We start from the raw sequence: 27,501 nt of genomic DNA on the forward strand, positions 1-27,501 counted from the left end.
CTGGGATAGGCTCCTACTTAGCATCCTAGTAGCTTGCTAATACATGTAACCCTGTCTATGATGTCATCAGAGGTTGCCTCTGTAGTTCTTTGCTTGCTAAAACAGTCACAAAATAATCTTAAAAGATGTTCACACACAAAAAATGTTATGCATGTACAAAACGGGTGTTCAATGTGCAGCCCGGGGGGTATTTTGTAGCAAGCATATGGTGCTTTTAAGAAATATAATTTAACAAAAAAAAAAACCCTAGCAAAACTGAAAAAATCAGGTGTTATTTTAAAAGAATAATTTTAAAATATTAAGAAGAAAGTTATAATCTAATGAGAAATTTGTCATAATTTTAACATTATAACATTATGAGAAAGAAATTAAGACATGGCGGTTGTACACATGGTGGGCGGGGCTTAGCAAATGACCCGTGATCACAGAGTCAAAAGATTTTTTTTGACATTTTTAATGATCTGTACAATAAATGTGACATTTCCACAAGCTAAGATGACAAACAAGTGAAGCAAACGTAATCGCCATCGTTTTCCCAAAGCGACGGACGCCATCTTCACCTCCTGAACGTCTGCCAAAGATGTTCTCTACTAGCATGCAGCGTCTCCTTAGCATCAATATTAGCATGTCACTGTCCGCTCAGGTACAGCAACATCCATAATTATTATTATTATTATTAATTAGGGTTGTTTAATGATTACAAAATTGTATCAAATTAATCACACTTTTACAATTAATTCATCACCATTTGCCAATGTGTATGAAATGTGCCAATTTTTGCTGCGTTTTATGACAGGACACAAATGATATACGAATGATAACGCTAATCTCTTTAATGGGTTGCGTTAAAAGACGCTGCGTAACTTAAGTGGAATTCAAATGTTTTGGGTGTAGACGATAATGTCTGGGGTTTGCGAGGGTGCTAATTGTACTTACAAATTAAGGGTTACGATAATGAGAGATAAGAACATCCACTTACTGTTTTTCTTTGTCTTTCTGTTGATTTACACCACATGCTGAGTGTCCTTGAATGCATTCCGCGCTCGTGACAATGCGGAAGTGTCGCTGTGATATAAATACATAACTCGGGGCTCTCCCTGGAAACGACAGTTCCTTGTTGTCGCGAGATGCATTCAGGGACATCCCGACAATCTTAAGACGTATTTATGATGCGTGTATGTGTGGTCTAAACAAATAGATGACAAAGAAAAACAATAAACGGCACTCACTAACGTAAGTTTTAAATCATTAAAAAAATACTACTTACAACTACAATAAAAACATTTTAATTAATCTTCAAGTTACGCAGTGTCTTTGAAAGCACCCCCTTCGTGGACCATGCTAACGTTCGGCAAATATATTTATTCATTTTGTCCTGTTATTTACCTTTCTCTTCATAAAATTCAGTTCAACACACTGGTAAATGCTGATTATTCATGATGAATTAATTCAAAACATCTTACAAACAAGCTTTCTTCATTTCTACTCATCAGAACAGCAAATGAAAAGGTGAAAATGTAGAAAAATAAGGTCATATTTAAGCATAACAGCATAAACAATCTGCTTATATTGAACCACAACAGGAGCGTTACATTGATATCCTTTGTTTGGGATGCAAGAATGACTCCATATCATGTACATCGGAGAAATATGAAATAAAAATTACAGCTGCAAAAGAATAGTTAATGTTTTTTTTTGTCTCAAGTACAAACATCGTATTTACGTTGGCTAACTCAAAGTTAGGCTCCGCCCCCCAAAGGCAGCAGACCAATGGCTGTTGAGCTAATGATAGCGCAGCTAGCTAGCTTGTTTAGGATGCTGGAGTCCGCTCAATGTTGGCTATCAGCCTAACCAGGGAGAAAGAAAAGTGAGTAAACACAACAAAGAAGCTAACACGAAACTAAAGCTTAGCGATAGCCGACATTCCGTGGACGGCGAACACCCTAACATTCATCAGATTAGCAAATATTATCGTAGTTTCATGGCTAAAGCTAGTGAGCGTGACGAGTCCGACGAAGAAATGTTCTACCAAAAGTTCAAAAGAAACCAAGTAAACAAAAAAGTGGAGCAGCTTTTGTGTCCTTCATCTTGAAAACTCGAGAAACGGCTTCAGGTATGTACACTTCGTCTAAAACCAAACCAGGCACTCACAAAAAGGTGCGCGTCTTTGTGTGCTTTTTGCAAATGGCGATGAATGTGGGCGGGTCTAATCATCACGAAACTCACCCCCCCTCCAAAAAAAAAAAAAAAAAAAACAGTCATCATTGTCGCCCAACTTTCTGTGTAAGCAAACAACGACAACCTTTATTGAAATGTTTTTTTTTTTACGTGGTCCCGGAGCCACACATCTTCTTTTCTTGACTTACGCAAAAAAACGCACATCAACGATAAATCACGCTAAAAGAAAAGCAAGAAAAGAGCTCCAGAAGGGGGAAGCGGTTGAGGAGGAGGAAGGAAAACGACGACAACTTTCTTCCACAAACATGTCAGTGAGTCCATGTGCTGCAGTAGCGCAGCCACGCCACAAGGGGCAGCACAGAGGTCAGCGTGGAGGCCCGTCTGGAGGCGGCAGGGTTCCTCACGATGGCGTTGGATGTGCTCGGACCGTCGATCTGAGGGTCCTGGAAGGGACGAGTGAGACAACGTCTGCGTTGGTAACCTAGCAACCGCTCCATGAACATATAGACTAGCGCGTAGGTTAGCATATAGGCTAGCACATCTGCTTGCAAGTAGGCTCACAAATGGGGTAGTAGATAAACTAGGCTAACATGTATGCTAGCAGGTAGGCTATCACATTTGCAAGCAGGTAGGCTACCATATGGGCTAGCACATATGCTAACAGGTAGGCTAGCACATGTGATAGCACAGAGACTAGCATGTAAACTCACAGTCACATAGGCTAGAACGTAAGCTAACGGGTAGGCTGGCATATAGACTAACACGTATGCTAGCAGGTATGCTAGCACATGGGCTGGCACGTAAACTAGCATATATATGCTACCAGGTAGGCTAGCAAATCAGGTTGACGAGCATGTAGACTAGCACGTAGGCTAGCACATGGACTAGCAAGTACACCAGCATATAAGCTAGCATGTAAGCTTGTAGGTAAGCCAGCACGTAGACTAGCTCATTTGCAAGCAGGTAGGGTACCATATGGGCTAGCACGTATGCTAACAGGTAAGTTAACACATGTGATAGCACAGAGACTAGCATGTAGGCTCACAGTAAGGCTAGTGCATAGGCGAGAACGTAAGCTAACAGGTAGGCTGGCATGTAGACTAACACTTATGCTAGCAGGTAGGCTAGCACATGAGCTGGGACGTAGACTAGCATATACGCTAGCGCATATGCTACCAGGTAGTCTAGCAAATACGCTAACATATATGCTATCAGGTAGACTAGCATGTAGACTACCATATGGGCTAGCATGTATGCTAACAGGTAGGCTAGCACATGGGCTGGCACGTAGACTAGCAGGTAGGCAAGCGTATGGGCTGGCACATAGACTAGCATATATATGCTACCAGGTAGGCTAGCAAATATGCTAACATATATGCTATCAGGTAGACCAGCATATAGGCTAGTATGTAAGCTCGTAGGTAAGCCAGCACGTAGACTAGCTCATTTGCCAGCACGTAGGCTACCATATGGGCTAGCACATATGCTAACAGGTAGGCTAGCACATGTGATAGCACAGAGACTAGCATGTAGGCTCACAGTTAGGCTAGCGCATAGGCTAGAACGTGAGCTAACAGGTAGGCTGGCATGTAGACTAACACTTATGCTAGCAGGTAGGCTAGCACATGAGCTGGGACGTAGACTAGCATATACGCTAGCGCATATGCTGACATATAGACTAACACGTATGCTCACAGGTAGGCTAGCAAATAGGCTAACATATATACTATCAGGTAGACTAGCATGTAGACTACCATATGGGCTAGCATGTATGCTAACAGGTAGGCTAGCACATGGGCTGGCACGTAGACTAGCATATATGCTATCGCATATGCTACCAGATAGGCTTACATATATGCTATCAGGTAGACTAGCATGTAGACTACCACGTAGGCTAGCTCATAAGCTAGCACATATGCTAACATGTAGAAGTGCATGTGAATACAGAGTAAATCTACCTGACAACAGCAGCTTTATTCAATCAGCAGCGCTAACAACACGTAAATGTATTCATCTGCTTTGACACGCCACAACTAACTCAAAGGTTGTTTTTATTCAAACAAAATGCCACCGTGTGTGTGTGTGTGTGTGTGTGCATGCAGAAGTCTAGCTAATGAAGCTGCGAGCTAACTGCTAGGTCAGTGCATTAAATGTCATAGCGGCGTATTATTATTGTACAATGACATTTCCAGTGAACTTTAAAAGCCTCACAAGCCGGCGTCACGTTCCCGCCTCAAAGGACGTCCAAAGGAGGCGAGTCGAACGGCCGAGGAGGCGGCGGACTTTGCATGGAGGTCACGTGACACCTTGCCATGATTTCACGACTCGGCTTCAAGTTAAAAGTTTCTTTGAATAAAACACTTTCCCAGCGTGTGTGAACTCACCACACAGAAGATGCTGTCAGATGATGAGTTGGACTTTAATTTCTGAGCCTGCAGAAGGAAAGAAATGACAAGATGATGTTGGGATGCTTAGTCGGGCCTGACACGTGGGAGAAATGTCAACACACAGGAGTTGAGTTGGTGCTAGCAGGCCGGCTGATGACATGATTGACATCTTGTGTTATTTTACTGATGTGTCTTCTTTTTACGGAGTTGTTGAAGTCGTGGGTTGAACTATTAGCACAGTTAGCTTGATGGGTGTCATTTTCAACAAGGATAATTAGTGGTGTGCTTTTTGTTATCAGTAGTTTTTGACAAGTAGTTAAAGTAGGACTGTAGTTTGGAATGACTAGTTGACACCAGGAGCATAGTTTTGAACAACTAGTTATAGTTTTGAATGATTAATTAAAGCTAATTTGCATCTAATGAGTCAGTGTATATGTTTGTGTTGTGACAGCTCTGCACGCTAACTACTGGATGTTTTGCTTGTGGAAAATCGAGAGTAAATAGAAAGTAAATAGAGAGTAAATGGAGAGTAAACAGAGAGTAAATAGAGACAAAATAGAGAGTAAACTAAGAGTAAATAGAGAGTAAACAGTGAGTACATAGATAATAAATAGAGAGTAAATAAAGAATAAATAGGGAGCAAATAGAGAATAAATGGGGAGTAAATAGAGACTAAATAGAGAGTAAACAAAGAGTAAATAGAGAGTAAACACAGAGTACATAGAGAGTAAATAGGGAGTAAATAGAGAGTAACCAGAGAGTAAATAGAGAGTAAAAAGAGAGTACATAGAGATTAAATAGAGAGTAAATAAAAAATAAATAGGGAGTAAATAGAGAGTAAATAGAGAATAAATAGAGAGTAAATAGAGACTAAACAAAGAGTAAATACAGAGTAAACACAGAGTAAATAGAGATTAAACAGAGAGTAAACAAAGAGTAAATACAGAGTAAACACAGAGTAAATAGAGAGTAAACAGAGAGTACATAGAGAATAAATAGAGAGTAAATAAAGAATAAATAGGGAGTAAATAGAGAGTAAATAGCGACTAACTAGAGAGTAAACACAGAGTACGTAGAGAATAAATAGAGAGTAAATGGAGAGTAACCAAAGAGTAAATAGAGAGTAAACAGAGAATAAATGGAGAGTAAATAGAGAGTAAATAGAGAGTAAACAGAGAGTAAATAGAGAGTAAACAGAGAGTACATAGAGAATAAATAGAGAGTAAATAAAAATAAATAGGGAGTAAATAAAGAGTAAATAGAGAATAAGTAGAGAGTAAATAGAGACTAAACAGAGTAAACAAAGAGTAAATAGAGAGTAAACACAGAGTAAATAAATAGTAAAAACACAGAGTACATAGAGAATAAATAGAGAGTAAATAAAAAATAAATGGGGAGTAAATAGAGAGTAAATAGAGAATAAATAGAGAGTAAATCGAGAATAAATAGTGAGTAAATAGAGGTGGTTGAAAATCACTGTTGTAATTAGTAACTGCATGTATTTTGCCTTGTTGTTTTCCTGCAGGTGTCCTTGGTTGCTGCTTTCAACATTCGTGCTGTAATACTGCATAAAATACTGCATAAAATACTGCATGCAAGCACTGGAGTTAAGCAGCGCAATGCTTTGTGACAACCACAAGGTATCCCAGCGGGAATCCTTTTCATTGTTTATGAAACCATACAAATGTTCCGGTATAAAATGTGAACGTTGAATCAATGTTTATGAGAATAAAAGTCCAACCTTTGCTTGGCATTAAAGTACAAGCATAATTATTATTTATTATTAATATTTCCATTTTTGAAAATGACATCAACTCAGAGCAAATGTATTCTTGTAGTCTTCGGCTCGGTCTAATACCTGGATGCGCCCAAAAGTCACATTAGCATGTGGAACATTTCCATACCGGGCAGACAGGAAGACTTATTCATGGGAAGAACCCCGAGGCCTGTAAACTGTGTGTGTGTGTGTGTGTGTGTGTGTGCTTGGTCCCTCTAGGTGTTGTTGACAAAAACAAGACTGGAAGTCTACATGTTTGTAGAGTACTACTATTCCAACTTTTTGACTTCTTTTGTTTAGAGAAACAGTAATTACTGTTATAATTTATTATATTTATATATTTTTTTATTATATGTATATTTTAATTACTGTTAAATTTAAGTTATTACTATAATTAATTATAGTAATTATTATAAAGAACTCATGAAGAACTATTGAGTAGCTAACCACTAGTACACCGTGCAGCCCCATTTCATACTTTAGATGTCATAAAATTTCAAGTATGTGAGGAATATTTAGGGATCAAACCTGGATTTAGCATTTAGCTTGTTAGCGTCCGTCGCTAGTGAATGGCAACTGAGGAGTGGGTGAGAAAACCCACTCAGGGAGAACATGCAAACTCCACACAGAGATGGCCGAGGTTGGAATTGAACCCTGGTCTCCTAGCTGTGAGGTCAGCGAGCTAACCACTAGTACACCGTGCAGCCCCATTTCATACTTTAGATGTCATAAAATTTAAAGTATGTTCGGAATATTTAGGGATCAAACCTGGATTTAGCATTTAGCTTGTTAGCGTCCGTCGCTAGTGAATGGCAACTGAGGAGTGGGTGAGAAAACCCACTCAGGGAGAACATGCAAACTCCACACAGAGATGGCCGAGGGTGGAATTGAACCCTGGTCTCCTAGCTGTGAGGTCAGTGAGCTAACCACTAGAACACCGTGCAGCCCCATTTCATACTTTAGATGTCATAAAATTTCAAGTATGTGAGGAATATTTAGGGATCAAACCTGGATTTAGCATTTAGCTTGTTAGCATCCGTCGCTAGTGAATGGCAACTGAGGAGTGGGTGAGAAAACCCATGGACAGGGAGAACATGCAAGGGTGGAATTGAACTTGGATCTGCGAGATAACCACTAGGACACCGTGCAGCCCCATTTTATACTTTAGATATCATACAATTCAAAGTATGTTAGGAATATTTAGGGATCAAATCTGGATTTAGCATTTAGCTTGTTAGCATCTGTCGCTAGTGAATAGCAACTCAAGAGTGGGTGTTCTGGAGATGAATCTAATATAAATAATCTTGATACCAAATTGACGACAAGCTAGCAGGAGAGTTGGAGGAGTGTGCCAAAAATGAGTGTATCAATTAGTCATGGATTTTCATCATGGGGGGGGGGGCAGGGAGCATACTGTAACTCTCGGGAAAAGCGGGAATGTACAATGTCCTGTGACTCATGAATCCAGACTATACGAACCAACACACACAGATGGCGTCTCTTATTAAAGTCATCTTAATTAGCATAACGCAGCTCATTATCAGGACTGTGTGGGTTTGATTATGCTATGACAAAATACATGAAAGCACACAGCAACATGACAAACAGAACCGCGGTTTCTAAACAAGAAGTCGTTGAGCTGCGAGTTAAGAACAAGCATGATGTAGTTGGTTCTGGTTCTGTGGTCCACTGGGTCTGTGTCAGGGTTCTGGGTCTGCTAATGATGCAAATATCACTGACATCCTGCCCTGGAGGCACGATTGCCGCAAGTCGCCGCTTTCTTTCATCACACGCCACTTCATCGCCCGACCAGTGACTCAGAATTGCACCCACCTGTAAACTTCCACAGAAGTGGTATATTCCCGGGTCCGTGTTGATGTGGTTGTCTATGTTGTTGTTGTTGTGCTGGCGGTTGCGTTGCTGCGGCGACGTGACGGCAGTGGTGGCCTGGGTGGGCGACATCGGCTGCCACACACCTACGTCTGTCCCGTTCCCGAAGGCCTGGATGGCGTTGCCTGTGGAGAACACACTTGTTGACGTAACGTAACTACTACCCTCGACCTTTGACCCCGGCAAGTCAGACCATTCCCATTGCCGCTAAGTCGCATTGAGGCTAATTCAGGAAGTGACTGATGCATAGCTACACGCCAATTAATTATCAAGATCTGACCGCATAGCCTTATTAGTTATTAATGTTCACATTTTTGTGGAAAACTCTTCCACCGACCATCATAGTTTGCTGCCGTGTCCCGCCCACATTTTCTGAAATGCTTCAAAATGTGTCATCATCCATTTTTCTCGTATTTGTGATTCAAATTTGGGCTGTCAGGGGAGTTTGTCAAAATATGACCCGTGGTTTTGGCCCAAAATGGCTAACCTCCTGTTTATTTGCAAACATTCGACTCTGTGTCCTGTCAAAACACGTCCCCGTGAAATTAGTACAACTGGTGGCAGGGGTTGATTTAAAAAAAAAGACATCAAGTAAATTAGCTAAAATGCTAACATGCTAAAAGTCATCATTCTAGCACCTAGCAAGAGAGCCTAGAAAGTGCCAAGGTTTTCCTATAACCTCCCTGCATCATGACATGTGTGTATTTGCCTTTAGACATGAGTAGATTAGCTTAAATGTTAACATGCTAACATCTAGCAAGAGGGCCCGAAAAGTTTGAGGCAGTCCCATAGTGTCCCCACATCATACATGTGTGTATTTGCCTTTAGACATGAGTAGATTAGCTTAAATGCTAACATGCTAACGGCTACCATGCTAGCACCTAGCAAGAGGGCCTCAGGTCCCGAAAAGTTTGAGGCAGTCCCATAGTGTCCCCACATCATACCATGTGTGTATTTGCCTTTAGACATGAGTAGATTAGCTTAAATGCTAACGGCTACCATGCTAGCACTTAGCAAGGTCCCGAAAAGTTTGAGGCAGTCCCATAGTGTCCCCACATCATACATGTGTGTATATTTGCCTTTAGACATGAGTAGATTAGCTTAAATGCTAACATGCTAACGGCTACCATGCTAGCACCTAGCAAGAGGGCCTCAGGTCCCGAAAAGTTTGAGGCAGTCCCATAGTGTCCCCACATCATACCATGTGTGTATTTGCCTTTAGACATGAGTAGATTAGTTTAAATGCTAACGGCTACCATGCTAGCACTTAGCAAGGTCCCGTAAAGTTTGAGGCAGTCCCATAGTGTCCCCACATCATACATGTGTGTATATTTGCCTTTAGACATGAGTAGATTAGCTTAAATGCTAACATGCTAACGGCTATCATGCTAGCACCTAGCAAGAGGGCCTCAGGTCCCGAAAAGTTTGAGGCAGTCCCATAGTGTCCCCACATCATACATGTGTGTATATTTGCCTTTAGACATGAGTAGATTAGCTTGAATGCTAACATGCTAACGGCTACCATGCTAGCACCTAGCAAGAGGGCCTCAGGTCCCGAAAAGATTGAGGCAGTACCATAGTGTCCCCACATCATACATGTGTATATTTGTCTTTAGACATAAGTAGATTATCTTAAATACTAACATGCTAATGGCTACCGTGCTAGCACCTAGCAAGAGGGCCTCAGGTCCCGAAAAGATTGAGGCAGTACCATAGTGTCCCCACATCATACATGTGTATATTTGTCTTTAGACATAAGTAGATTATCTTAAATACTAACATGCTAACGGCTACCATGCTAGCACCTAGCAAGAGGGCCTCAGGTCCCGAAAAGTTTGAGGCAGTCCCATAGTGTCCCCACATCATACCATGTGTGTATTTGCCTTTAGACATGAGTAGATTAGTTTAAATGCTAACGGCTACCATGCTAGCACTTAGCAAGGTCCCGTAAAGTTTGAGGCAGTCCCATAGTGTCCCCACATCATACATGTGTGTATATTTGCCTTTAGACATGAGTAGATTAGCTTAAATGCTAACATGCTAACGCCTACCATGCTAGCACCTAGCAAGAGGGCCTCAGGTCCCGAAAAGTTTGAGGCAGTCCCATAGTGTCCCCACATCATACATGTGTGTATTTGCCTTTAGACATGAGTAGATTAGCTTAAATGCTAACATGCTAACGGCTACCATGCTAGCATCTAGCAAGAGGGCCTCAGGTCCCGAAAAGTTTGAGGCAGTCCCATAGTGTCCCCACATCATACCATGTGTGTATTTGCCTTTAGACATGAGTAGATTAGTTTAAATGCTAACGGCTACCATGCTAGCACTTAGCAAGGTCCCGTAAAGTTTGAGGCAGTCCCATAGTGTCCCCACATCATACATGTGTGTATATTTGCCTGTAGACATGAGTAGATTAGCTTAAATGCTAACATGCTAACGGCTATCATGCTAGCACCTAGCAAGAGGGCCTCAGGTCCCGAAAAGTTTGAGGCAGTCCCATAGTGTCCCCACATCATACATGTGTGTATTTGCCTTTAGACATGAGTAGATTAGCTTAAATGCTAACATGCTAACGGCTATCATGCTAGCACCTAGCAAGAGGGCCTCAGGTCCCGAAAAGTTTGAGGCAGTCCCATAGTGTCCCCACATTATACATGTGTGTATTTGCCTTTAGACATGAGTAAATTAGCTAAAATGCTAGAAGAAAAAAAAAAAAGAAAAATAAATAAATAAAATATATACAAAAAAACAGATCATGCAATATCAGTAGACACTGCATGTGAATTTTCAATAGCTGAAGAAAATCTGAAATACTTAAAAAGTATTACTTAAAATACCTAAAAATACTATGAGAGCTGAACTGGAGAATGAATGTGGGAGCAGCTGGACTGACATGATGTTAACATGTATAAATATTTTTTGTATAAATTAATAATTATTTTTGAAAATCAAGAAAACCCTGAAAAAGGTCTTCCCTTACGATCCCACACATGATTCTTCCAGCGTCACTGTACCTGCATCAATCAGATGCTTGTTTGGGTTGTCCCGCTTTGAAAATAAAACGTGATGGCGTTCAGGCTGAGGCCTCAATTAAAGCAGAGTGAGGAGCTACTTAGCTCTCGTTATCACCTGCTTCATTATCCATTCAGCACACAGTCACAAAGATGACTGCTGATGCGGCCATTTAGCATTAAGAGTCCATTAGTGGCCTATTAATAGCCTCCCGTGGCTTTGATGCACATTACACACTTTACTGTGGCCCACGGTGACCATCAACAACTTTCACCCCACTTAAGTCTTCCGACATGCGTGTGCAAAACCACTAGGCCACGTCTACTACGACTCGTCTTTGCCATTTGGTCCTTCTAAGTCACTACTTCATGATACCACTAATGATTACTACAACACGGAAGCAGGAATATTCATTAAGTCATTCATTTTCTACCGCTTTTCCTTACGAGGGTCGTGGGGGGTGCTGGAGCCTATCCCAGCTGTCTTCGGGCGTGAGGCAAGGTACACCCTGGACTGGTGGCCAGCCAATCGCAGGGCACATATAGACAAACAACCATTCACACTCACATTCATACCTATGGACAATTTGGAGTCGCTAATTAACCTAGCATGTTTTTGGAATGTGGGAGGAAACCGGAGTACCCGGAGAAAACCCATGCACGGGGAGAACATGCAAGGGTGGAATTGAACTCGGGTCTGCGAGCTAACCACTAGGCCGCCGTGCAGCCCCATTTTATACTTTAGATATCATAAAATTCAAAGTATGTGAGGAATATTTAGGGATCAAAGCAGGATTTAGCATTTAGCTTGTTAGCGTCCGTCGCTAGTGAATGGCAACTGAGGAGTGGGTGAGAAAACCCATGTACAGGGAGAACATGCAAGGGTGGAACTGAACTCGGGTCTGCGACCTAACCACTAGACCGCCGTGCAGCCCCATTTTATACTTTAGATATCATACAATTTAAAGTATGTGAGGAATATTTATGGATCAAACCAGGATTTAGCATTTAGCATCCATCGCCAGTGAATGGCAACTGAGAACTGGGTGAGAAAACCCACGCAGGGAGATCATGCAAACTCCACACAGAGATGGCAGAGGGTGGAATTGAACCCTGGTCTCCTAGCTGTGAGGTCTGCGAGCTAACCAGTAGTCCACCGTGCCGGCCAGTAGCAGGAATATCACCAACAAAATACTAGCTGTTGTGTTTAAACAACAAAAAAAAAATTCCACTGCTAACATTTCATCAACATGACCAAGAAAAACATCTGTGACCACCCGCCCAAAGTTGGAAAGACTTTTTCTTCCCATAAAGATCACAAGTTTGAATCCTGAATTTCCTTTGGGAGAAATGAAGCATCAAGTGGTCATAAACAACAAACCCAGTAAAAAAATGCATCGTGGCGCAAATAGTCAAAGTAGTCAAAAACAACAGCGTTCTTGCTTCCTATCCCAGGTTGGGTGGCGGGGGCGGAAGCCTAAGCAGAGAAGCCCAAACATTCCTGTCCTCTGCTACTTCATCCGGAGACATAAGCCACGTTTATATGAGGAGTTTTTCTCTTTCCGAATGGAATCTTTCCGAATGAACTTTCCAAAAGCAATGGTATGCATGGAAAGGAATATTCCAATCCCAAAGCCTTTCCCAAACCCTAACCTAAACCCTTACTCTAACCAAAACCAAAAACCAAAACCCAAACCAAATCCAAACCTAAACCTTTTTCCCAAACCCTAACCTAAACCCTAACTCTAACTAAAACCAAAACCCAAACCCAAACCTAAACCCTTTCCCAAACCCTAACCTAAACCCTAACTCTAACCAAAACCAAACCCAAACCCAAACCCAAACCTAAACCCTTTCCCCAAACCTAACCTAAACCCTAACTCTAACCAAAACCCAAACCAAGCCCAAATCTAAACCCTTTCCCAAACCCTAACTTAAACCCTAACTCTAACCCAAACCAAAACCCAAACCAAAACCCAAACCAAAACCCAAACCAAAACCAAAACCCAAACCAAAACCCAAACCAAAACCCAAACCCAAACCAAAACCAAAACCCAAACCCAAACCCAAACCAAAACCCAAACCAAAAACCAAACCTAAACCCTTTCCCAAACCCTAACCTAAACCCCAACTGAAACCCAAACCCTAACCTAAACCCAAACCTAAATCCTAACTCTAACCAAAACCTAAACCCAAACCTCTAACGGAGAGCCCAGACACTCAACAGAGGAAACTGATTTCGACCTCGTCCTTTCGGTCACTACCCAAAGCTCACGAGGGTAGGAACTTAGATGGACTGGTCAAACCACCACATGGGGGCAGGTTCTTATCCCCGACCCGGAGATGGCACTCAGAACCATGGACTCGGACTTGAAGGTGCTGATTCTTGCTTCCATTCAGGACTTTAACGCCATTAACGTGATTACGGTCAAGGCTGACCCTGGACCCTCTCCCTGCTGACTTTGGGTGAGAAGGACCTGGACTGGTTGCCCACCAATCACAGCATACTGCAATTCCATGTTGACCTACGGACAATGTAGAGTCTCTGTTCACTCGTAAGCTAACCGTGCCAGGTACAAATGGTTGAGGACACAACAGGACCCGTGTCCAGCATAAAACCAAAAAAACTGAAGAAGTCCGCTAATAATTCAAGAACACAAATGGTCTCCATCTATGCTAGCTCTTCATTTCTGGACTTTTTCTTTCTCTTTTCCTTTTAGCGGCGACCCTGCGGCCGCTCGGTGTCACGATCCGAGTTGTCAGCTCCTGTTACTGCTGAACCAGCTTAATGAGAGCGGACTTGAGTTGGAGGGGGGGCAGGAAGCAGCCAAGACAAAGAATGCAAGGAATAGAGACAGAGGTAATGAAAAGTCAGAGCAGGTGTTCGTCCTCTCTGTCCTCCACACTTCGGAATAACAGGGATGATGTTTGATCCCGAGTTAACCTCAATCCAATCCAAACAGTGCACGTTACAAACGCACCGGGATGTCCACGGGGGGGGGCGAATGAGATACAGCAACTCATTGTCGTGGCAACCGCATATCTCAGCCCTGACCGTACCTGTCAGAAATTCCATTGGAAAACAAGGTACATTTTCCGAGCAAGAGGTCAAAACAAGGAAAGGTTATGAAAAAGTAGCTGTACAATGTCATGTTCAGGAAAAGTACAGTACAGCCGTACTTTGCAATATCTCAGTTTGGTTATCGCTCCCTCGCTATATTGTGTTTTCTTCAGAAATGATGGCTGTTAGGTGTTAGACTACGGTCTTATAATTCATCCAAACCTTCATGCAAAAACATCATGGTTTGACGGTTTTACAGTATATAACAAAATAATAACAAAATAAATAAATTATTTCTAAATAATAAACAGCAGTTGTTCATACTGTAGTTATATTAATGTGTTCTTATTTATAAAAAACAAAGCAAAATGCAAACCCTAACTCTAACTCAAACCCAAACCCAAACCTAAACATAAACCTAAACCCAAACCTAAACCCTAACTCTAACTCTAACCAAAACCCAAACCCAAACCTAAACCCTTTCCCAAACCGTAACCCTAACTCTAACCCAAACCAAACCCAAACCTAAACCCAAACCTAAACACTAACCAAAACCCACACCCAAATCTAAACTCAAAACCCTTTTCCAAACCCTAACCTAAACCCTAACTCTAACCAAAACCCAAACCTAAACCCTTTCCCAAACCCTAACCTAAACCCTAACTCTAACCCAAACCCAAACCCTAACTCTAACCCAAACTCAAACCCAAACCTAAACTCTAACCAAAACCCAAACCTAAACCCTTTCCCAAACCCTAACCCAACCCCACCCAAACCCTAACTCTAACCCAAATCTAAATCCAAACCCAAACCTAAACTCTAAACCCTTTCCCAAACCCTAACCCAACCCCACCCAAACCCCAACTCTAACCCAAACCTAAACCCAAACCCAAACCCAAACCTAAAACCTTTCCCAAACCTTTTCCCAAACCCTAGCTCTAACCCAAACCTAAACCCAAACCTAAAACCTTTCCCAAACCCTTTCCCAAACCCCTTCCCGAACCCTAACTCTAACCCAAACCTAAACCCAAACCTAAAACCTTTCCCAAACCCTTTCCCGAACCCTAACTCTAACGCAAACCCTTTCCCAAACCAAACCAAACCCAGACCCAAACCCAGACCCAAACCCTTTCCCAAACCCTAACTCTAACCCAAACCTAAACCCAAACCCAAACCCCAACGCCATTGCTAGCGATGCCTGACTTTTAGCAACATAGCACATGTGGTTTAAAGCATAGAAGCCCAGTTGAGACTGCGAGGAATAACCCAAAGTATTTCCACATTGTGGCCGTGCTGGACCAGCATGGAAATGGTATGAAAACGGTATGAAAACGGTATGAAAACGGTATGAAAACGGTATGAAAACGGTATGAAAATGGTATGAAACACAATTTTAGTGGTTTTGCAACCGTGACTTTTTCATCCCGTGATCCACCATGAAACTGCTAACCAGCCTACTTTCTTCCACGTTAATGAAGACATGTGACGACCACGGACAGGAAAGGTAGCCATTGTTATTGGATTTCCAAAGTTCCTGTACTTGGTCAATATCGTCTCCGTAGCACAAATGTTGTGTATATTTTTCAAGCAGCACATCAATAATGACTTCCACTGCAAATCATTTTCCAGGATGCAATTACACTTGCATGCGTGAGCGGCGAGTCCAACAGAGGAGATGAGCGTTGCATCACGGAGGCTCACTTACGGAGGCATGTGTTGTCCGTGAAGAAGGTGGTGAACTTGTCACATTCGTCCTTATTGTTGCCGCTGTTGCTGCAGTCGCAGTAAGGAGACACGCTGATCTTGGGCGAGCGCAGGTAGTTTGGCGTCATCACCGTCCCTGTGGATGGATCAACAAATAATGGGTCTCGGTCAGGGTTGGCCACGTGTCTGCGCTGTTTGACAGATGTCAGGACTTGAACATCAGCTTTTGTATAGTTTATGTATCATAAATACTATACATCGCCAAATTGGTCTCAAATGGTGCACAAAAATGGAAAACATTTGTCTAAAAACCCTAACCCCATTTTTATATTATGCGACATGCAAGTTGAAGAGACTAGTCATTTAAAGACTTACTTAACCCAAAAGCCTAACCCTAAACCCAACCCTAATCCTAATGCTAAACCTAACCATAAACCCTAACGCTAAACCTAACCCTACATCTCAAACCCTAAACCTATCCCTACATTCCAAACCCTAAACCCAACCCTAAACCGAACTCTACATCCCAAACCCTAAACCTAACCATAAACTGACCTCTAAACCTAACCATAAACCCGAACCCTAGACCTAACCCTACATCTCAAACTCTAAACCTATCCCTACATCCCAAACCCTAAACCCAACCCTAAACCAAACTCTACATCCCAAATCCTAAACTTAACCATAAACTGACCTCTAAACCTAACCATAAACCCAAACCCTAGACCTAACCCTACATCCCAAACCCTAAACCTATCCCCACATCCCTAACCCTAATCATAAACCCTAAACCGAACTCTAAACCTAACCATAAACCAAAACCCCTAGACCTAATCCTACATCCCAAACCCTAAACCTAACCATAAACCCTAACCTTAAACCGAACTCTAACCATAAACCCAAACCCTAAACCTATCCCTACATCCCAAACCCTAAACCTAACTCTACATCCCAAACCCTAAACCTAACCATAAGCCCTAACCCTAAACAGAACTCTACATCCCAAACCCTAAACCTAACCATAAGCCCTAACCCTAAACAGTACTCTACATCCCAAGCCCTAAACCTAACACTACATCCCAAACCCTAAACTTAACCATAAACCCTAACCCTAAACCAAACTCTAACCATAAACCCAAACCTTAAACCTATCCCTACATCCCAAACCCTAAACCTAACTCTACATCCCAAACCCTAAACCTAACTCTACATCCCAAACCCTAAGTCTAACCATAAGCCCTAACCATAAACCCCAACTCTACACCCCTAACCATACACCCTAAACCCAACTCTACATCCCAAACCCTAGCCCTAAACCTAACCATAAACCCAACCCTAAACCTAACTCTACATCCCAAACCCTAACCCTAAACCCAAGTCTACATCCCAAAACCCTAACCCTAAACCGGCGTTCCATGCAGCTAAGATGTCACCTGTACTAATTGTGTACTAATTGCAAGTCAATGGTTGCCATCACAAAGTCGGAAGCACGCAAGTGTGGGAAAAAATGGGAGTAAAAGTTTCCTCATGTTTGATGAGCTTTGAGGTTTATCATCCTGAGACTGGGCACGTCTGGTCTGTAATGCTGTGGATTGTCTTTGTGTGGATGGAGTGGATGGAGTGGATGGAGTGTCTCTAGACGCCGTGAAACGTTCTGTGTGTTACATGATGGATAACAATAGTCTTAGCTCATTCATACAGCTGTGTGTGTGTGTGTGTGTGTGCTAACAGGAAGTGGAGTGCAGAGGAGTGAAGAGGCTCTCTCGCTGCGAGAGGAAGCAAATTGCTTCAGTCAGTGATTCTTCACTCCTCCAATCGGGCCGCTCCCTGCTGCTGGCCTGACTCCAGAACCTTTAGCCTTTTGTTTTTGCAGGGGGGGGGGGGGGGGGGGTGCTGTGAGGACAATGTTAGCTGCTGCCGTGTGGTTTAGAACGAGGACGTCTTGGCGAGCGTTTCGCACGCTGACTCAGGGTGGATTGAGATTAAAAAGACAAAGTCAAAAAAAAAAAAAAAAAGTTGGACCCGGCTGACTATCATCAACTCACCGATCAGACCCGAGTACGCCAGGAGACAGTCTGCGTAGTTCTCCTTCAGGCAGCCAGACAATGACCGCGGTTCAGGCTGGCAGTTGGCGAAGAAGTCCGCCAGACGTGACCTACACACACACACACACACACACACACACACGTCCAAAAATATGGATTACACATCTCTTCTTTCTTTTCATCCCTGCTTTTTTTTACCAAGGTTATGTTCCAGCTCTGCTGGCAAATAGCCAAGAAAATGTCAGCTAGCGCTCCGGCTAGCTTGACGTTGATGATGTCTTTTGGTTTTGGGTCAACAAAGCAGGATTTCAGGAGAACCGGAGAGTATAGCAGAAGGAGTCGCCTGCTGTGGCCCAGCACGGTGCACTGTATTCGGACACATGCTCCGAGCAGCATGGTGTGACACCATGGAGGTCCCTGGGAAACCTTTTGTACTTTTCCAAGTTTTGGAGGCTTTCCTCCTCATCGCCGAGCATTTGGTACAACATCCTTCCTCTTAAAGTGAAGATTTGTTTGAAGCGCTTGATTTGCTCACCTGCACATCATAGACAATTTCGCCTCATTGAAGCATTTTTTAAATATTATCCCTGATAATTACTAGATTTTTTTAAAAAATGTGGTTAAAAATTGCTTATTTTTTGAGAAATGTATTTTATTTTTTTACCTAGTTTGGCAAAAATAATTTTTTCATTTTTTTTCCTCCAAACCAACGGTGCTGGAGCCTATCCCAGCTGTCTTGGGGCAAGAGGCGGGGTATATCCTGGACTGGTCGAGTTTGGCAAAATAATTTTTTAAATATTTTTGTTCTTCAAACGTCTTTTTTTCTTCGTCTATTTTCATAAAAAAACATCAAATATTTTTCTACAGATTATCAGAACAAATTTATCAATATATCATAATTCCCTCATATCTTGTACCTTGTATAAACTACTACTGAATTAGGGTGTATGAGAGTTTTTTTAAATGTTGTTAAAAATGGCCTATTTTTTCAGAAATTTATTTTATTTTTTACCTCGTTTGGCAAAATAATTTTTAAATATTTTTTTCTCCAAACTTTCTATTTTCATAAAAATAACATGAAATATTTTTCCAAAAAAAACATTACGCTAATCAGCAAGGCCGTGGATGCTGAACAGTGAACGGGTGAATTGGAAGTGAAGATTTGTTTGCAGCGTCATACATCATAAACAATTTCGCCTCATTGAAGCATTTTTTAAAATATGATCTGTTATCTGAGCTATTTTTTTATGTTAACAGATTTATCGATATATCATAATTCCCTAATATCGGCCTGATAATTACCATGCACTCTAGTATAAACAACTACTGAGATTTTTTTTAATGTGGTTAAAATTGCCTATTTTTGGAGAATTTTTTTTTTACCTCGTTTGGCAAAATATTTTTTTAATTCATTTTGTCCTCCAAACCAAGGGTGCTGGAACCTATCCCAGCTGCCTGGTTTGGCAAAATAATTAAACATTTTTTTTTTCTTCAAACTGTCCATTTTCATAAAAAACATTCATAATTCCCTCATGTCGGCCTGATAATTACCATGCACCCTAGTATAAACTACTACTGAGTTAGGGTGTATGAGATTTTTTTTAATGTTGTTAAAAATGCCTATTATAGAAATATTAGAAATATATTTTTTACCTAGTTTGGCAAAATAATAAAAACATTTTTTTTTCCAAAAAAAAAATTTTCATATTTTTTTTCTCCAAACTGTCTATTTTCATTTTTTAAAAAATCAAATATTTTTCTAAAAAATACTAAGCTAATCAGCAAGGCCGTGGATGCTGAATGGTGAACGGGTGAATTGGAAATAGCCAAACTCTACCCGTCGTCAGCACGGTGCAGCGTCGGACGGCGAGCTTACAAATGGCCGACATATGGCGGGGAAATGTGACACTTTAATTCATCTCAGCCACCTGACAAATGGACTACCAGCTATAGCGGGACGTGTGTGTGTGTGTTTGTGTGTGTGACGGGATGCAAACTTGAGGCTAGAATTTACTGCAGTCAGTCTACACTGCATGTGTGTGTGTGTGTGTGTGTGTGTGTAGGAGGTCCAAATGGAGCTCATTTATGATGCTTCAATTTAATTCTGGTGAGCCACAAGCTGCAGCCTCCAGAGGCTGCATAATAAACACACACACACACACATATACAGCTGGTGGAGTATTAGCATTAGCATGTCTGCTGCCATAGGTCATGAAGTTTATCAACACAAAAGACGGTCATCAGTTAAGATCATCATCATCATCCTACAGAGTAGTATTTACGTCCCCATATTGTCAAGGAACCCCACTGTCTGGTTGCCATGGTAACTGCCCCGTGACGTTCTCCGAGGTTTTCCTACCTGCAGATGTAGTTGGTCCTGCAGGAGGCCTGCAGCTCCAGACAGTTGGGTTTTTGTTTCTCTTCGTAGGAGCAGACCGGCACGATGGTCTGGCGCCGCCGCTCCGAGCACGCCGTCTGGTCGCTGAGCGGGCACGAGCAGAACAACATGCCGTAGCTGTGCTTGGGGGGGACCTGGGCAGGGAGGTGGTCAAAGAACATCTGGGGTTGGATTCTTCCTTAATTATAAATGTACTTAGAGCATAGAAAACCTGCTTACCACCTTATAAATACGCTTTTAAACATTGTTAGAGATCCCTACACATGAAATAACATCCCTATAGTCACTGTTCACTGATCACCCAAAATAGTAGACATAATAAAAACTAGACATAAAACAAAAGACATGTACCACCTTCTAAACACACTGTTTAAACAGTATTAGAGCCCTCTAGACATGAAATAACACCCCTACAGTCACCTTTACATTCCTACTCCCCAATATAGTTGACATGACAAGAGCAAATAAGACATATAAGACATAAAAAACAATCTATGGCCAATTGAATATGGTTTTTAACATCATTAGAGCCCTCTAGACATGAAATAACACCCCTATAGTCACCCTTACATTCCTACTCCCCAATATAGTTGAAATGACAAGAGCAAATAAGACATATAAGACATAGAAAACCAATCTATGGCCATTTTAATATGATTTTTAACATCTTTAGAGCCCTCTAGACATGAAATAACACCCCTATAGTCACCCTTACATTCCTATTCCTCAATATAGTTGAAATAACAAGAGCAAATAAGACATATAAGACATTAAAAAACAATCTATGGCCATTTGGTTATGGTTTTTTAACATATTTAGAGCCCTCTAGACATGAAATAACACCCCTATAGTCACCCTTACATTCCTATTCCCCAATATAGTTGAAATAACAAGAGCAAATAAGACAAATAAGACAAATAAGACATATAAGACGTAGAAAACCAATCTATGGCCATTTGAATGTTTTTTTTAACATCTTTAGAGCCCTCTAGACATGAAATAACACCCCTATAGTCACCCTTACATTCCTATTCCCCAATATAGTTGACATGACATAAGCAAATGAGACATATATGACGTAGAAAACCAGTCTATGGCCATTTGAATGTAGTTTTTAACATCTTTAGAGCCCTCTAGACATGAAATAACACCCCTATAGTCACACTAGTTACACTCCTATTACCCAATATACAGTAGTAGACATAATAAAGGACAATAAGACATATAAGGGGGGCTGAGTCTGTATTCCTGAGTCTGTTGTTCCGCCCATCAAGTCTGGTGCTTGTGTGTCTCGGCTAACAGGACAGTGACATTACTGACACCTGGTGACCAGTGTAGGATACTACATATCATTACGACCTTTTGAGTGCATTGTATTTTTATTTGACTTTTTATTTAGACATTTTTGGGCTGCACGTCGGTCGAGTGGTTAGCGTGCAGATCTCACAACTCGGAGACCAGGTTCGATTCCACACTCGGCCATCTCTGTGTGGAGTTTGCATGTTCTCCCCGTGCATGCGTGGGTTTTCTCCGGGTACTCCGGTCTCCTCCCACATTCCAAAAGCATGCTAGGTTAATTAGCGACTCCAAATTGTCCATAGGTATGAATGTGAGTGTGAATGGTTGTTTGTCTATATGTGCCCTGTGATTGGCTGGCCACCAGTCCAGGGTGTACCCCGCCTCTCGCCCGCCCGAAGACAGCTGGGATAGGCTCCAGCACCCCCTGCAACTCTTGTGAGGATAAGCAGTAGAAAATTAATGAATTAATTTTCTCTTTAGTTGTCTACTATATTAGCTAATAAGAGTGTAAATGTGACTATAGGGGTGTTATTTCATGCCTAGAAGGCTCTAATCATGTTCAAACTTGTAGGTGATTGAAGGTGGTAAAGAGGTTTCGATGTTGTGGCAACATATTCCATATGTAAATTCCAAAAAGAAATCCATGGAATGTGTGTGGATGTGGGGACGATACAGGTGTTTCAAACGCCACTTCCACACTAGTAGGGAGGTGAACGTAAGCTCATCTTATGATGTGGGACATAGGTTAATTAGCGACTCCAAATTGTCCATAGGTATGAATGTGAGTGTGAATGGTTGTTTGTCTATATGTGCCCTGTGATTGGCTGGCCACCAGTCCAGGGTGTACCCCGCCTCTCGCCTGCCCGAAAACAGCTGGGATAGGCTCCAGCACCCCCCGCGACCCTTGTGAGGAAAAGCGGTAGAAAATGAATGAATGAATGAATTTTATTTAGACATTTTTGAGCTGCACGGTGATCGAGCGGTTAGCGTGCAGACCTCACAACTCGGAGACCAGGTTTGATTCCACACTCGGCCATCTCTGTGTGGAGTTTGCATGAAACAGCATGATATAATGCCCTTTAGTATTTTATTAGGGCTCGAGCACTGACCAGTGCGAAAGCCCTATTGTTATCGTTCCGTTTATTATTATTAGGGCTCGAGCACTGACAGTGCGAAAGCCCTATTGTAATCGTTCCGTTTCTTATTATTAGGGCTCGAGCACTGACCAGTGCGAAAGCCCTATTGTAATCGTTCCGTTTTTTATTCTGACGAAAGGACGGCCATTTTGAGGGCCTTAACATGCCCGAAAACTCACCAAATTTTGCAAGCGCGTCAGGTCTGGCGAAAATTTCGATCTGGTGGGGGTCCCGAAAACAATGTTCCAAAATTGACTCTCTAGCGCCACCTTTAATTTTTGAAAAAATTGGCCCCCGCCACCAGTTTCACCTATCGTCACGAAACTTGGTGGAGACGTCTATCGTGACAGGACGGACCAAAAAGTCTCAAGAACCCATATTGGAAAACGAACAGGAAGTCGGCCATTTTGGATGGCGGCGGCCTTTTTCGTGCCAGAAGTTGGGGTCGTATCTCGACGAACTCCTCCTAGGGGGTTTGACCAAATGAGTCCGTTGTTGCATCAACGGACACTAGACGGATGGCCCACGTTAAATTGCGAAGGATTTTGGGATATTCCATACGATGTGGGCGTGGCACGCCCCCAAATTTTGCCCATTTTCATATGTCCGGGCCTTGCACGCTGAGCGTAACTGTAGACGTGAATAACTTGGCTCCACGTGGTCAGATCTTCATCATACTTGGTACATGTGATCATGGCCCCGCCCCGAAGGTCCCCGTAGGTCACTTCCTGATTTCGTCGCAGCGCCACCTTTTGGCGACAGGCTAAAGGCGTGTCATCTACATGAGGCCTTTTCTGCCAGGAGATTCATCAGATGAACATCGGGGTCACAAGGTCACTGCCTGACAGCCTGGTGAAGCCTGTTGATGGACCATGATGCAGGAAAAGCGAACGTGGTGGGCGTGGCCTGGCGGCGAATGCTCAGGCCTCGCCATTTACATAGAAAAGGTCATCATTCGCCCGCAAAAGGTCGCATGGGCTTGAAAACTCATAGGGGGGGTCAGAATCCAGGCCTGAGCAGCCTGGTGTGGCCCCCATATGAAACCAAGCCAAATTGACTCACTAGCGCCACCTAGAAGTTTTTAAATAATTATCCCTCGCCTCCCGTTGCACGTATCGGCATGATTTTCGGAGGAGACATCACTCGTGACAGGACGCACAAAAAAGTCTCAAGAACCCATGTTCTAAAACCAACAGGAAGTCGGCCATTTTAGGTGGCGGCGGCCATTTGGGGGCGGATGTATGGGTCGTATCTTGACGAACTCCTCCTAGGGGGTTTGACCGAATGAGTCCGTTGTTGCATCAACGGACACTAGACGGATGGCCCACGTTAAATTGCGAAGGATTTTGGGCCGCTCCATAGGATGTGGGCGTGGCACGCCACCAAACTTTGACCATTTCATATCTGGCCCTGCCTGGTGTCTGGCCTTGCCTTGAAGCAATGTACATCAAAGTCAATACACAGTTTGACTGACAGACTGATGATGTCAGTTGATGGACTATGATGTGTGTAAAGCACATGTGGGGGGCGTGGCCACGGCGAATGGTCAGCCTTCGCCATTGACCATCAAAAGGTCATCATTTGCCTGCAGAAGGTCACAGGCTGCTGAAATCTTAAACGTGAGGCCTTAATCCAGGCCTGAGCGCCCTGGTGGTGCTCCCATGTGACACCAATCTAAATTGACACACTAGCGCCACCTAGAAGTTTCAATTCATTATCCCTCGCCACCCGTTACACGTATCACTATGATTTTCGGTGGAGACGTCTATCATGACAGGACGCACCTAATGCTCCAGAAGCCATGTTCTAAACACAGCGCCACCAACTGGTGGAAATGTATATCTGCCGTAACTTCCTGATTCATGGTCAGATTGTCTTGAAATTTTTTTTGGTGTGTTGGGTCAATCTCTGGTCTGTTATACTGTGTGTACATAGACTCTATAGCGCCACCAACTGGTGGAAATGTATATAGCCGTAACTTCCTTCCACATGGTCGGATCAAGCCCAAATTTTTTCTGGTGGTTTGGGGTACCCTCTGGTCTATGACTGTGTGTGTACATAGACTGTATAGCGCCACCAACTGGTGGAAATGTATATAGCCGTAACTTCCTTCCACATGGTCGGATCAGGCCCAAATTTTTTCTGGTGGTCTGGGGTACCCTCTGGTCTATGACTGTGTGTGTACATCGACTGTATAGCGCCACCAACTGGTGGAAATGTATATAGCCGTAACTTCCTTCCACATGGTCGGATCAAGCCCAAATTTTTTCTGGTGGTTTGGGGTACCCTCTGGTCTATGACTGTGTGTGTACATAGACTCTATAGCGCCACCAACTGGTGGAAATGTATATAGCCGTAACTTCCTTCCACATGGTCGGATCAGGCCCAAATTTTTTCTGGTGGTCTGGGGTACCCTCTGGTCTATGACTGTGTGTGTACATAGACTGTATAGCGCCACCAACTGGTGGAAATGTATATAGCCGTAACTTCCATCCACATGGTCGGATCAAGCCCAAATTTTTTCTGGTGGTTTGGGGTACCCTCTGGTCTATGACTGTGTGTGTACATAGACTGTATAGCGCCACCAACTGGTGGAAATGTATATAGCCGTAACTTCCTTCCACATGGTCGGATCAGGCCCAATTTTTTTCTGGTGGTCTGGGGTACCCTCTGGTCTATGACTGTGTGTGTACATACGCTATAGCGCCACCAACTGGTGGAAATGTATATCTGCCGTAACTTCCTTACGCACGGTCGGATCGGCCCCTAATTTTTTCTGTTGGTTCGGGGTACCCTCCGGTCCGTTACCGTGTGGGCCAACCACTCTATAGCGCCACCCACAGGCGGAAACGTATATCCGCCGCAAGGACCTACCGCGTGGTCCGATCGTCGTGAATTTTTTTATGGCGGTTCGCGGTGTCGGACGGGACGTGACCGCGCACCCGCCTCGCCGCCGCTGTCGCCCCCTCCTGGCGGAAAATTGCAAGTGCCGTGACTCCCTTACCGCTTTTTACCGCGGTTTTTCGTACGGCGTGTCCGCGCGCCCATCCGGTCGCGCGCGCGACCCCGACCTGCGCGTACCCCCGAGGGCGTCGGGGTGCTCGAGCCCGCTCATCACTGCTTGCAGTTTTAATTATTATTATTCTGCCAACCGTCGGCCTTTTTGAGGGCCTTAACATGCCCGAAAACTCACCAAATTTGGCGAGCGCATCAGGTCTGGCGAAAAATTTTATATTTTATGGGTTTCAAATATAATGTTCCAAAATTGGCTCTCTAGCGCCACCTTGAATTTTAAAAAAAATTAGCCCCCGACACCAGTTTCACCTATCGTCACGAAACTTGGTGGAGACGTCTATCGTGACAGGACGGACCAAAAAGTCTCAAGAACCCATATTGGAAAACGAACAGGAAGTCGGCCATTTTGGATGGCGGCGGCCTTTTTCGTGCCAGAAGTTGGGGTCGTATCTCGACGAACTCCTCCTAGGGGGTTTGACCAAATGAGTCCGTTGTTGCATCAACGGACACTAGACGGATGGCCGACGTTAAATTGCGAAGGATTTTGGGATATTCCATACGATGTGGGCGTGGCACGCCCCCAAATTTTGCCCATTTTCATATGTCCGGGCCTTGCACGCTGAGCGTAACTGTAGACGTGAATAACTTGGCTCCACGTGGTCAGATCTTCATCATACTTGGTACATGTGATCATGGCCCCGCCCCGAAGGTCCCCGTAGGTCACTTCCTGATTTCGTCGCAGCGCCACCTATTGGCGACAGGCTAAAGGCGTGTCATCTACATGAGGCCTTTTCTGCCAGGAGATTCATCAGATGAACATCAGGGTCACAAGGTCACTGCCTGACAGCCTGGTGAAGCCTGTTGATGGACCATGATGCAGGAAAAGCGCACGTGGTGGGCGTGGCCTGGCGGCGAATGCTCAGGCCTCGCCATTTACATAGAAAAGGTCATCATTCGCCCGCAAAAGGTCGCATGGGCTTGAAAACTCATAGGGGGGGGCAGAATCCAGGCCTGAGCGGCCTGGTGTGGCCCCCATATGAAACCAAGCCAAATTGACTCACTAGCGCCACCTAGAAGTTTTAAAATAATTATCCCTCGCCTCCCGTTGCACGTATCGGCATGATTTTCGGAGGAGACATCACTCGTGACAGGACGCACAAAAAAGTCTCAATAACCCATGTTCTAAAACCAACAGGAAGTCGGCCATTTTAGGTGGCGGCGGCCATTTGGGGGCGGATGTATGGGTCGTATCTCGACGAACTCCTCCTAGGGGGTTTGACCGAATGAGTCCGTTGTAGCATCAACGGACACTAGACGGATGGCCCACGTTAAATTGCGAAGGATTTTGGCCTGCTCCATAGGATGTGGGCGTGGCACGCCACCAAACTTTGACCATTTCATATCTGGCCCTGCCTGGTGTCTGGCCTTGCCTTGAAGCAATGTACATCAAAGTCAATACACAGTTTGACTGACAGACTGATGATGTCAGTTGATGGACTATGATGTGTGTAAAGCACATGTGGGGGGCGTGGCCACGGCGAATGGTCAGCCTTCGCCATTGACCATCAAAAGGTCATCATTTGCCTGCAGAAGGTCACAG

General features: G+C 43.4%; 1 protein-coding gene across 2 annotated transcripts in view; it reads right to left on the bottom strand.

Annotated features, from left to right (window-relative positions):
• Positions 1-445: 445 nt before the first annotated feature.
• Positions 446-27,501, bottom strand: part of gfra1a (gdnf family receptor alpha 1a) — a 201,748-nt gene continuing 174,692 nt past the window's right edge. For both annotated transcript variants that reach the window (XM_058057941.2, XM_058057948.2), the window contains 6 exons: positions 20,413-20,585; positions 18,054-18,163; positions 16,010-16,144; positions 8,176-8,357; positions 4,563-4,610; positions 446-2,621 (listed from right to left, as the gene is read on the bottom strand). In XM_058057941.2, coding sequence (XP_057913924.2) covers positions 2,487-2,621; positions 4,563-4,610; positions 8,176-8,357; positions 16,010-16,144; positions 18,054-18,163; positions 20,413-20,585 — 783 coding nt within the window. In that variant the 3' untranslated portion in view covers positions 446-2,486. The remainder of the gene's footprint in view (positions 2,622-4,562; positions 4,611-8,175; positions 8,358-16,009; positions 16,145-18,053; positions 18,164-20,412; positions 20,586-27,501) is intronic.

This window comes from Doryrhamphus excisus, linkage group LG10 (genome assembly GCF_037039965.1).
Source record: "Doryrhamphus excisus strain RoL-2023G ecotype Guam linkage group LG10, RoL_Dexc_Guam_v1.1, whole genome shotgun sequence".
NCBI classification, from domain to species: Eukaryota; Metazoa; Chordata; class Actinopteri; order Syngnathiformes; family Syngnathidae; genus Doryrhamphus; species Doryrhamphus excisus.